Source organism: Anomaloglossus baeobatrachus, chromosome 9, assembly GCF_048569485.1.
Source record: "Anomaloglossus baeobatrachus isolate aAnoBae1 chromosome 9, aAnoBae1.hap1, whole genome shotgun sequence".
NCBI classification, from domain to species: Eukaryota; Metazoa; Chordata; class Amphibia; order Anura; family Aromobatidae; genus Anomaloglossus; species Anomaloglossus baeobatrachus.
This window is the reverse complement of record NC_134361.1, coordinates 191493682-191507226: the sequence shown is the minus strand read 5'-3', so window position 1 is coordinate 191507226 and position 13545 is coordinate 191493682. Positions and strand designations below refer to the sequence as shown.

Here is a 13545-nt window from a genome sequence, read left to right as displayed (position 1 = left end):
GCGCATGCAATGCTGCAATCCTTGAAAACCAAGTTTGATCAGGCAGTGTAGCCCCATGAAGATTGTTGAAGTCCCCATATTAGCAGTTGGGGGGGCAGTTTGGGAACCGGACAGGTTCTCTTTAACCCGACATTTCAGAGAGTCCAGCAACGACTCGCCTAATAATCCAGACTCTGGCAAGTCTAGACTTGGAAGACAGATAGTAAACTTCATGTTAAGCTTTACCTGGATTTAAGATCTTCCTGAAGGATCCTGAAAATCTTTCAAGTGGATTCCTCACCAGATTTCATTATATGAACTGCCCACATTAGGAGGGGTTAAAATAAGTTATCCCCTATATACGAGGGGGGGTGTGGGCGGGGGGGAACATCCACTAGGACACACACAGATTGGGATAGAAAAGAAAAATCCTCATTTTGGAGAGACAGGTCAGATACCCGACCACCGGTCCATTCATACTCTGGGGCTGCCAGGAAATAAAAGAAGTGGCTTTCGAGCATGTGCACTGCCTCCATTCTAACGGGAGTAAGAATTCCCCTTTCTCCCAATTAGTGCGTTTCTTGCAGTCGGACCCCCACCGATCAACAAGAGAATAGGGAATAACTTGTTTTCACCAAACAACCCCTTTAAATAGATCTCATACTTGATGGTACTGGTGTACTTACTTTGAAAAGCTTTCTCAGAATTGCCCAGATTGAAAGTTTCCTCCGAATGCCAAAATCTGACGGCTCCAATCCAGATATAAGAATGGTATTTTTTTCGGAAGTAAAGCATGGATTTCCAAAGTACGTACACCAGCCTCATCCGGTCTATTTAATAATGTACGTCATTTATATGGTGAAATCAGGGAAGTAAGGCATGGATTTCCAAAGTAAGTACACCAGCCTCATCCGGTCTATTTAATAATGTACGTCATTTATATATGAAATCAGGGAAGTAAGGCATGGATTTCCAAAGTAAGTACACTAGCCTCATCAGGTCTGAATTCTATTTAATAATATATGTCATTTATAAGGCGAAATCAGGTGGAAGATCCGGTAATGTCGGGTTAAATGAGTTTCACCCTGTGTACATACGTCCATACATACACACTATACACAGCCCACCTATGTTACAAGATTTACAAGGTTTTTGTATAGGAACCGATTGGGTTGACCATTGAGAATCTACTGGCCCTCGACATGTACAATAAAGCAAACACCGTGATAGTGCTTCCAATAGAAGTGCTCGGATTAAAACCTCCCAGCAGGCATGTGGTTAGTCATATAGTATCCTTTATACATAGATTGTGCCTCGGGGATGTCAATAATTAACATTAATCTGACTATATTAATTTACAGATGGCTACTAATTATTAATCTAGAGTCCTGCCAAGACTAGAGAGGAAACCGATAAAAATAAAACATCCCGTTCACATTCTACTTTTGGCAATTTCTAGGAAGAGAAGAAATGAAAAATTGAATGGTAGAGCGCGTCTCTTTAAAAAACAAACAGTGTCCGTGGTGAAACCCAACAGGCAGTAAAGCGAGACGCTCCCGTTATTGCCGCTAATCCCTATAGATACTTTGATAATAAAGCGGTGAGATGTGGATCTTCAATCTAAAATACTTGAAAGCATGGTCCCTTTTTTTTTTGCATTTAGAAACCCCCTCCCTTCCAAAAAAATAAATAAAAATCCAAACTAAATAAAGGTCATTTCTGTTTTTTTTTAGTATTAACTTTAAAAGTATGCAATATATTAGAAATGGGGACGGGATGTAAAGAAAAAACAAACAAAACCCAAACTAGTGCACCGCAGGCCTCTCACACCCAGAAAGGGTCCACTATCGCCTCTCTGTACAGATATGATACAAGACGCGGATCTCTGCTGCCCTCCGCTGGTAGGCAGGCGTCACTGGATCCTGACTGCAGCCGGCCGACTTTACTTGCGATCGTCAATGGTTTTAATGAACTCCACCGCGGCTGTGAACTGCATCCACCAGTACGACTCCTCTCCGGTCAGACGGTTTGAGTAGAAATTGTTGATGTATTGTACAGTGGACAGGAGGCAGGGCGGGTTAGCCTGGAAAAGGGAATAGAGGTGACTTGTTATATGCACATAGTATGGACCTAAAAGCATTCAGCCCCATAACACATGTATCAGCATAGGCGGGGTGACATAGCTTTCCCTCCCCCCTCCCTATCATTGCTGCCCCTACTGCATCTACGTCCTCTTAGCTTCAATAGATATGTGTGCCAAGTCTTGAAGTAGAAGCGATCGGTAATCAATGTAATATTGTGAAACATTTATAAAAAGACCCATAACATATGTATCAGCATAGGGAATAGGCATGGTGACGTAGCCCCTCTCCCCACTCCCTATCATTGCTGCCCCTACTTCATCTCCGTCCTGTTGGCTTGACTAGGTATCTTTGTGCCAAGTCTTGAAGGGATGAGGCATCAATAGAATACTGTGAAACAAATTTAAAGACACAACATAGGTGTCTGTATAGGGAATAGGTGGGGTGATTTAGTCCCCTCCACATCACTCCCTATCATTGCTGCCCCTACTGCATCTCCATCCTGTTAACTTGAATAGGTATCTTTGTGCCAAGTCTTGAAGTATAAGAGATTGGGAATCAATATTGTGAAACCATTTAAAGACACAACATATATCTGCATAGGGAATATGTGTGGTGACATAGACCCCCAACACCACTCCCTATCATTGCTGCCCTTACTGCATCTCCATCCTGCTAGCTTCAATAGTTTTCTTTGTGCCTAGTCTTGAAGTACAAGGGATAGGGAGTCCATAAATCGTGACATTTTTTAAGGGGTAACCACCCCCCCCACAGAACTCCCTATCAGTGCTCCCCCTGTTGCATCTCCGTCCTGTTAGCTTCAATAGATATTTTTGTGCCAAGTCTTGAAGTAGAAGGGATAGGGAGTCAATATAATATAGGTTGTGTCTTTAAACGTGTTTCACGATGTGTCTGCATAGGGAATAGGCGAGGTGACATAAGCCCCCCCCCCCCCTCCACTCCCTATCATTGCTGCCCCTACTGCATCTCCATCCTGTTGGCTTGAATCGATTTTTGTGCCAAGTCTTGAAGTAGAAGGGATAGGGAATCCATCTATTGTGAAACATTTAAAGGGGATATCTGGTCTTACTAAAAGGGTAAAATTGCAAAGTCCTTGTAAAAATAAGTAGTATTGCAATTTACTACTTAAAATTAAAAAGATTTAGAATTTTTAATTCTACAGTTTCCTGCTCGTTGACTGGGTTCCCAACCACCTCAGCAGCGGCTGATCTCCTAGGCAAAGAGTATAGCGCTTACAAGTTCTTTGCAATCGCGCTTGTAGGCCCCATTCTGAAACGGCTTCATCTTCACTGTGCTCCTTCAAGGCTGCTAAACCAAAATGGTTGCTACATGGAGAGAGTACACAGTTCGGATCAGTGGTGCCATCAGATTGCTGATCTTGACTGTCAATAAATAAGGAGCGCACCGCTGCTGGCAAGCAAGGATGCGGTCATGATTATGGAAACCTTTAAGATAAATAAGGCTACCGAACAATTTATCCCCATTTCTTATAACAATTAAAGATCAGCGTTATTTTATAGTAGAGGAGTTACCTCTGCCCTAGGTCATGTTTTCACCTCATCTTATCCCACCCCTTTTATTAATGGGGACAAAAAAATGGGTCATTGCAGGGGAAAGGGGTAGGAGGTGGGGTACAAATAGTGTAACTGTTGTAATATGAGTTATGGCAATGTAAAGTGGTAAAAACTAAATAAGCTCCAAGTTATGAGCTCATTCTCGGTACTCACCTTAATGAGGACAAACACCAGAACAGGGACAAAATCGTCTGCTCCGGGGACGGAGTACTCGTTGGCGAGACTGAGAAGGTTCATGATGGTAGAACACATGCGCATGATACACTGCACCTTATCACTGGGGGTCTTGTATGCACTAATAGTACGGATCTCCGCCTGCGCCGAGGGCCACGGAGCCTCCCTCAAGTAAACCTAAGAGGAACAATGATGATTATTACTCAGTACATCTGAAGGAATCCGCTATACGCTACCACCCTCACACCTCCCCCTATGCCACGCCACCACCCTCACCTCCCCCTATGCCACCGCCCTCACCTCCCCCTACGCCATGCCACCACCCTCACCTCCCCCTATGCCACCACCCTCACCTCCCCCTATGCCACGCCACCACCCTCACCTCCCCCTACGCCACGCCACCACCCTCACCTGCCCCTACGCCGCCACCCTCACCTGCCCCTACGCTACACCACCACCCTCACCTCCACCTACGCCACCACCCTCACCTGCCCCTACGCTACACCTCCACCTACGCCACCACCGTCACCTGCCCCTACGCTACACCACCACCCTCACCTCCACCTCTCCCTACCCCACACCACCACCCTCACTTTCACCTCCCCCTATGCCACCACCATGCCATTTACGCCACGTCACACCCCATTCATCTCCACTTCCCATATGCCACATATGCCATTCCCCCCTTCCTATTCTCATGGAGGATTATTCTAGAAACCCCTCATCTCTCAGCTGAGTCCAATGAAGGATCCGCCACGTGGAACCCAACACAGTCCTTATCCTTGTCCCCCATATTTCTCATCAGTGCAGGAGTTCATAATTTCCCGGGACAGTGGACATTATGCTCTGTGGTCCAGAATAACATGTCCACCCACCAACATGACTGCATTTAACATTTGGGAACTGACCTCCGGGATTTGCAGAGCTCTGTGATTGGCTGTCACCACTTTGGCCAGTCTTTGGATGTGTTCGTATAGCACCCTGTTTAGAAGGGGGAAGAAAGGGGGCAATGGATGAAATCAGTACAAGATATCGTAAATCAGACAAAATCTAACCTGACTGCTTGCTTGATTTCTTTTGTATAAGACTTGTTCCCCTTTGATTGAATTAAACTATTAAATAAACCTATAATTACCAATGAGCAATCACTGATCTAAGGCGGTATAAAAAGAGGTCTCCGGCCAATTAAATATTTTATTAATCTGCTCAGAAGGGTGTACAGTCATAAGTCACTTTACCGAGTCCCTTGTCAGAACATTTCCCAGGTTTTCTACTGGATGAACATGTGACCGCTGCTGTCAATCACTGCTTATAGTGGTAACTTGTGTGCTACCCCTGTATTCAGTGACTGAGGTCTGCTCTGGACGAGCCACTCTGGTGAACCTGTCATCCATATATCACATGGCCCGCTATTCGCCCTCTATGTAAGGCTACATTTCCACAGTACTGCAGGTGACATGAGTGGAGGGGTGTACGCTTCTTGGTGATGACCGCTGATTGATGGGGCTGAGAGAAGCAGGATCAGTGGCTGATCTGGGATTTTTGGATTATTCCCACAAATCGGCTCAAAGAAAAAGCGTAATAGAATATTATAAAATTGCCATTTATCCCATTCATCGATACTTTGTATGATACGTCCTAAAATCAGAGGTGCACCCCAAGAGTCTTCTGCCTCTCCTGCCGTCACTCACTTCTCCCATCTGCCTCCTTTTCCCTCCAACTCACTGGTCACGTAGTACGTCGGCATCCTGGTTGGGGTTGAAGGCGAGCTTGAAAATGCGGTTCATCACGCTTCTCTCAATCGCAATTTGCGCATCTTGTAGCTGCTCCTCGCTGGCATTTTGCCAAATCACATCTTGGGCCATAGCTCCGTACAGGGACTGCAAGAATTCCTCCACTTGTGCAGTTTTATCATCCGCGGCCGTTAATTTCTGGAAATCTACAGACAAAAAACACAAACACAATGGACTTACACGTCATAAAATCCAGAAGGAAACACTAACGCGTTTCAGGCACCCAGGTCCTTAATCATAATCCTTAATCAGGCTCAATACATAAATGCCTATGAAGAGCAGATTCCTTTTTATCTTTGTGTATTGGACACTTGGCTGGCCACCACTGGTTCAGATAACCATGGGCAATTGCTAGGCTTCGCATTAATAAAAATTAATAATTGAATAAAACTAGGTTTTATTTTTTTTATCCCATAAAGGGGTTGTCTACTACCCACACATCTCCTGCTCCAGCCCTATGTTTCCTTCTATGATGGTGGAACATGGAGGGTTGTGAATAATTGTGTGTAGGTTCGTATTTCAGGTGTGGTGCTCTGTCCATTCTGTGTATTCCTTGTGTGTACATTGTCCTGTTTGCAGGTTACTCACCCCCTGCCGGGCTTTTGTCCCCAAGTCTGGGGGAGGGGGGCCTGGGATCCACCCAAACTCACTGCTTACCTGGGAGCTTAGTCAGGCTGCGAAGGACAAGAGACAAATAGGAAGATTGATCCTCTGAGGGGAGGGAGACGCTGCAGCTACAGGCAGCACCCCAGAGAGCTGTGGAGAAACCCCGATTTCCATGGAAAAGGACTGCTGGAGGATTGTGACTGATTAGGACATTTATCCCATTACTGGACTACTTTACCCTCTGTGTGGTGGATTTTTTGATGGATCTTCTGACTTGCTTGGAATAAAAGGATAATCTCTTGCTCTGTTTATTTGTGTGATATCAGAGAAAGACCCCATGACACCTTCCAATAAAATAATTACACCTTTACTCCCCTCCGATGCAGGTGCTGTTCCTGCAGTGTCAGCACTGGCTCTCCTGGGGCTCACGTGACATTATGTTATAGAATCCCTGAGGCTAATCAGTGACAGCTGTGCTCTCCTCTCCTACTGATCTGACAATATATCCGGAGGAAGTGATAGCAGCCGCAGCTCTCACGTCCTCCGGATATCTTGACTTTTCCAAAGGAGGGGAGAGTGAAGACTGTGCTGACCGGGTTTACCACTTCTTTGGTATTAATGTTAAGGAAGTGGCAGTTGTTGGGTATGTGAGATTGTGATAAGTATATGTTTGCGGACTACAATTGAGTTTATAGATCAGATTTTTCCTATTGGACTCCTAGATCTGTATTAGTATATTAGTAAATTCTCCCCCCCCCCCCCCCCCCCAAAAAAAAATAAAAAAAATAAAAAGGTGTATAAATCGCTCTCCATCTAGATACACACCACACATTATATATATATATATATATATATATATATATATATATATATATATATATATATATATATATATATATATATATATATATATATATATATATATATATATATATATATATATATACACACACACACACACACATATACATACATACACACATATACACATATTATATATATTATATATATATATATATATATATATATATACACATATACACACACACACATTTTATTTAAATATATATATACACTAGAAGGTGGCCCGATTCTACGCATCGGGTATTCTAGAATTTATGTATTGTGTAGTTAATGTATGATTTTTGTTATAATTAATGAAGGGAATTTTGTTTACTTACCGTAAATTCCTTTTCTTCTAGCTCCAATTGGGAGACCCAGACAATTGACAATTGGGTGTATAGCTTCTGCCTCCGGAGGCCACACAAAGTATTACACTTAAAAGTGTAAAGCCCCTCCCCTTCTGCCTATACACCCCCCCGTGCATCACGGGCTCCTCAGTTTTGGTGCAAAAGCAGGAAGGAGGAAACTTATAAATTGGTCTAAAGTAAATTCAATCCGAAGGAAGTTCGGAAAACTGACAACCATTCAACATGAACAACATGTGTACACAAAGAACAACAGCCCGAAGGGAACAGGGGCGGGTGCTGGGTCTCCCAATTGGAGCTAGAAGAAAAGGAATTTACGGTAAGTAAACAAAATTCCCTTCTTTGTCGCTCCATTGGGAGACCCAGACAATTGGGACGTCCAAAAGCAGTCCCTGGGTGGGTAAAATAATACCCCGTAATAGAGCCGTAAAACGGCCCCTTCCTACAGGTGGGCAACCGCCGCCTGAAGGACTCGCCTACCTAGGCTGGCATCTGCCGAAGCATAGGTATGCACCTGATAGTGTTTGGTGAAAGTGTGCAGGCTCGACCAGGTAGCCGCCTGACACACCTGCTGAGCCGTAGCCTGGTGCCGCAAAGCCCAGGACGCACCCACGGCTCTGGTAGAATGGGCCTTCAGCCCTGAGGGAACCGGAAGCCCAGAAGAACGGTAGGCTTCGAGAATTGGTTCCTTGATCCACCGAGCCAGGGTTGATTTGGAAGCCTGTGACCCTTTACGCTGGCCAGCGACAAGGACAAAGAGTGCATCCGAGCGGCGCAGGGGCGCCGTACGAGAAATGTAGAGTCTGAGTGCTCTCACCAGATCTAACAAGTGCAAATCCTTTTCACATTGGTGAACTGGATAAGGACAAAGAGGGTAAGGAGATATCCTGATTGAGATGAAAGGGGGATACCACCTTAGGGAGAAATTCCGGAACCGGACGAAGAACCACCTTGTCCTGGTGAAATACCAGGAAAGGGGCTTTGCATGACAGCGCTGCTAGCTCAGACACTCTCCGAAGTGATGTGACTGCTACTAGGAAGACCACTTTCTGCGAAAGGCGTGAAAGAGAAATATCCTTCATTGGCTCGAAAGGTGGTTTCTGAAGAGCCATCAGCACCCTGTTCAGATCCCAGGGTTCTAACGGACGCTTGTAAGGAGGGACTATGTGACAAACCCCCTGCAGGAACGTGCGTACCTGTGGAAGTCTGGCAAGGCGCTTCTGAAAAAACACAGATAGCGCTGAGACTTGTCCCTTAAGGGAGCCAAGCGACAAACCCTTTTCCAATCCGGATTGAAGGAAGGAAAGAAAAGTGGGCAAGGCAAATGGCCAGGGAGTAAAACCCTGATCAGAGCACCAGGATAAGAATATCTTCCACGTCCTGTGGTAGATCTTGGCGGACGTTGGTTTCCTAGCCTGTCTCATAGTGGCAATGACGTCTTGAGATAACCCTGAAGACGCTAGGACCCAGGACTCAATGGCCACACAGTCAGGTTGAGGGCCGCAGAATTCAGATGGAAAAACGGCCCTTGAGACAGCAAGTCTGGTCGGTCTGGTAGTGCCCACGGTTGGCCCACCGTGAGATGCCACAGATCCGGGTACCACGACCTCCTCGGCCTGTCTGGAGCGACGAGGATGGCGCGGCAGCAGTCGGACCTGATCTTGCGTAACACTCTGGGCAACAGTGCCAGAGGAGGAAACACATAAGGCAGTTGAAACTGCGACCAATCCTGAACTAGTGCGTCTGCCGCCAGAGCTCTGTGATCTTGAGACCGTGCCATGAATGCCGGGACCTTGTTGTTGTGCCGGGACGCCATTAGGTCGACGTCCGGCATCCCCCAGCGGCAACAGATCTCTTGAAACACGTCCGGGTGAAGGGACCATTCCCCTGCGTCCATGCCCTGGCGACTGAGAAAGTCTGCTTCCCAGTTTTCTACGCCCGGGATGTGAACTGCGGATATGGTGGAGGCTGTGGCTTCCACCCACAGCAGAATCCGCCGGACTTCCTGGAAGGCTTGCCGACTGCGTGTTCCGCCTTGGTGGTTGATGTATGCCACCGCGGTGGAGTTGTCCGACTGAATTCGGATCTGCTTGCCTTCCAGCCACGGCTGGAACGCCTTTAGGGCAAGATACACTGCCCTTATCTCCAGAACATTGATCTGAAGGGAGGACTCTGGCTGAGTCCAGGTACCCTGAGCCCTGTGGTGGAGAAAGACCGCTCCCCACCCTGATAGACTCGCGTCCGTCGTGACCACCGCCCAGGATGGGGGTAGGAAGGATTTCCCCTTCGACAATGAAGAGGGAAGAAGCCACCACCGAAGGGAGGCTTTGGCTGCCTGAGAAAGGGAGACGTTCCTGTCGAGGGACGTCGACTTCCCGTCCCATTTGCGGAGAATGTCCCATTGAAGTGGACGCAGATGAAACTGCGCAAAAGGAACTGCCTCCATTGCTGCTACCATCTTCCCTAGGAAGTGCATGAGGCGCCTCAAGGGGTGTGACTGGCCTTGAAGGAGAGATTGCACCCCTGTCTGTAGTGAACGCTGTTTGTCCAGCGGAAGCTTCACTATCGCTGAGAGAGTATGAAACTCCATGCCAAGATATGTCAGTGATTGGGCCGGTGTCAGATTTGACTTTGGGAAGTTGATGATCCACCCAAATCTCTGGAGAGTCTCCAGAGCAATGTTCAGGCTGTGTTGGCATGCCACTTGAGAGGGTGCCTTGACAAGCAGATCGTCTAAGTAAGGGATCACCGAGTGTCCCTGAGAGTGTAGGACTGCTACTACTGTTGCCATGACCTTTGTCAAGACCCGTGGGGCTGTCGCCAGGCCGAAAGGCAGTGCCACGAACTGAAGGTGTTCGTCCCCTATGGCGAAACGCAGGAAGCGCTGATGCTCTGGTGCAATCGGTACGTGGAGATAAGCATCTTTGATGTCGATTGATGCTAGAAAATCTCCTTGGGACATTGAGGCGATGACGGAGCGGAGCGATTCCATCCGGAACCGCCTGGTTTTTACGTGTTTGTTGAGCAGTTTTAGGTCCAGAACAGGACGGAAAGATCCGTCCTTTTTTGGCACCACAAACAAGTTGGAGTAAAAACCGTGACCCTGTTGCTGAAGAGGAACAGGGATCACCACTCCTTCTGCCTTCAGAGTGCACACCGCCTGAAGAAGCGCATCGGCTCGCTCGGGGGGCGGAGATGTTCTGAAGAATCGAGTCAGAGGACGAGAGCTGAACTCTATCCTGTAACCGTGAGACAGAATGTCTCTCACCCAACGGTCTTGTACCTGTGGCAGCCAGGCGTCGCAAAAGCGGGAGAGCCTGCCACCGACCGAGGATGCGGTGTGAAGAGGCCGAAAGTCATGAGGAGGCCGCTTTGGGAGCGGTTCCTCCGGCGGTCTTTTTAGGACGTGACTTAGACCGCCATGAATCGGAGTCCCTCTGACCCTTCTGTGGCCTGTTGGACGAGGAGAATTGAGACCTGCCCGCGGGCCGAAAGGACCGAAACCTCGATTGTACCTTCCGTTGTTGAGGTCTGTTTGGTTTGGACTGGGGTAAGGACGAGTCCTTTCCCTTGGATTGTTTAATGATTTCATCCAATCGCTCACCAAACAGGCGGTCGCCAGAAAATGGCAAACCGGTTAAGAACTTTTTGGAAGCAGAGTCTGCCTTCCATTCACGTAGCCACATGGCCCTGCGGACTGCCACCGAATTGGCGGAAGCTACCGCCGTACGGCTCGCAGAGTCCAGGACAGCATTAATGGCGTAGGACGCAAACGCCGACGCCTGAGAGGTTAAGGACACCACCTGCGGAGCAGAGGCACGTGTGACTGCATTAATCTGCGAGTGACAAGCTGAGATAGCTTGGAGTGCCCATACGGCTGCGAATGCCGGAGCAAAGGACGCGCCGATAGCTTCATAGATGGATTTCAACCAGAGCTCCATCTGTCTGTCGGTGGCATCTTTGAGTGAAGCCCCATCTTCCACTGCAACTATGGATCTAGCCGCCAGTCTGGAGACTGGAGGATCCACCTTGGGACACTGAGCCCAGCCCTTGACAACGTCAGGGGGGAAGGGGTAACGTGTGTCCTTAAGGCGCTTAGAAAAGCGCTTATCTGGACAAGCTCGGTGTTTCTGGACTGCCTCTCTGAAGTCGGAGTGATCCAGAAACGTACTCATTGTACGCTTGGGAAATCTAAAACGGAATTTCTCCTGCTGAGAAGCTGACTCCTCAATTGGAGGAGCTGGGGGAGAAAGATCCAACACCTGATTGATGGACGCTATAAGGTCATTCACTATGGCGTCTCCTTCAGGTGTATCTAGGTTGAGAGCGGCCTCAGGATCAGAATCCTGATCTGCCACCTCCGCTTCATCCTCTAGAGCAGGGGTGGGGAACCTCCGGCCCGCGGGCCGTATGCGGCCCGCGATGACCTTTTCTGTGGCCCCCGGGGCACTGGAGCAGATTCCCAGTGGCTGCGGTGCTCGGGCAGCCGCTCATCTTGTCTATTGCCGGGAGACAGCACTGGGGGTGGGACTTCCTCCCTTCTGGCTCCTACATGCTCCCTGTGAGATTACAGCTAGAATCAGAGTGATGGGGTTGGGGCCTGTACGGGACATAGAAGGCTGCATAGTGCTGTGCGTGCTGCCTCTCACCCTCCCGTTCTGTGCTCGGCTGCTCAGGTCTAGGAGGTCTTTTCTTGGAGAGAAGACGAGAATGAAGCCAGCCCTTGAGCTGAGCTGCTGCATCCATCACTTGTGCTGCACCTGATCTTACAGGGCAACTAAGCAGCAGGTACTTATATCTGCGCTAAGTGTGTTTATATCTAATATATACCACCATATATCAAATGTATTTGTGACTTCAGTGTCCAGCGTCTGTTGTGTATACATGTGCGTGTATATGGCTTGTGCTGTGTATACGGCGTGTGTGCTGTGTATGTGCTGTGTATACGGTATGTGTGCTGTGTATGTGCTGTGTATACGGCGTGTGCGCTGTGTGTGCGGCATGTGTGCTGTGTGTGCGGCATGTGTGCTGTGTGTGCGGCATGTGTGCTGTGTGTGCGCGCTGTTTATACGGCGTGTCTGCTGTGTATACGGCGTGTGTCTGCTGTGTATACGGCGTGTGTCTGCTGTGTATACGGCGTGTGTCTGCTGTGTATACGGCGTGTGTCTGCTGTGTATACGGCGTGTGTCTGCTGTGTATACGGCGTGTGTCTGCTGTGTATACGGCGTGTGTCTGCTGTGTATACGGCGTGTGTCTGCTGTGTATACGGCGTGTGTCTGCTGTGTATACGGCGTGTGTCTGCTGTGTATACGGCGAGTGTGTGTGTGCGCGCGCTGTTTGTTGTGTTTGGCACTTAACGTTTCATATTGTAAGGTTTATTGGTATATCTAATTCCTGGTGTGCACATGTTTACATGCAGAGCTTTTTTTCTTCTCCTTATGTACTGTGTATACGGCATGTTGAGTGCTGTGTATGGCTTGTGTGTGTGCTGTATACGGCGTGTGAGTGCTGTGTATGGCTTGTGTGTGTGCTGTATACGGCGTGTGAGTGCTGTGTATGGCTTGTGTGTGTGCTGTATACGGCGTGTGAGTGCTGTGTATGGCTTGTGTGTGTGCTGTATACGGCGTGTGAGTGCTGTGTATGGCTTGTGTGTGTGCTGTATACGGCGTGTGAGTGCTGTGTATGGCTTGTGTGTGTGCTGTATACGGCGTGTGAGTGCTGTGTATGGCTTGTGTGTGTGCTGTATACGGCGTGTGAGTGCTGTGTATGGCTTGTGTGTGTGCTGTATACGGCGTGTGAGTGCTGTGTATGGCTTGTGTGTGTGCTGTATACGGCGTGTGAGTGCTGTGTATGGCTTGTGTGTGTGCTGTATACGGCGTGTGAGTGCTGTGTATGGCTTGTGTGTGTGCTGTATACGGCGTGTGAGTGCTGTGTATGGCTTGTGTGTGTGCTGTATACGGTGTGTGAGTGCTGTGTATGGCTTGTGTGTGTGCTGTATACGGTGTGTGAGTGCTGTGTATGGCTTGTGTGTGTGCTGTATACGGCGTGTGAGTGCTGTGTGCAGTATACAGTATCTCCTGTGCATGTGTACTATATATGGACAGTGTGT

General features: G+C 48.1%; 1 protein-coding gene across 10 annotated transcripts in view; it reads right to left on the bottom strand.

Moving 5' to 3' along the window:
- Positions 1–1691: 1691 nt before the first annotated feature.
- The window catches only part of GAPVD1 (GTPase activating protein and VPS9 domains 1), a 131785-nt gene continuing 119931 nt past the window's right edge, over positions 1692–13545 (bottom strand). For all 10 annotated transcript variants that reach the window (XM_075324149.1, XM_075324153.1, XM_075324154.1 and 7 more), the window contains 4 exons: positions 5555–5768; positions 4738–4810; positions 3809–4006; positions 1692–2062 (listed from right to left, as the gene is read on the bottom strand). In XM_075324149.1, the coding sequence (XP_075180264.1) occupies positions 1922–2062; positions 3809–4006; positions 4738–4810; positions 5555–5768 (626 nt within the window). In that variant the 3' untranslated portion in view covers positions 1692–1921. The remainder of the gene's footprint in view (positions 2063–3808; positions 4007–4737; positions 4811–5554; positions 5769–13545) is intronic.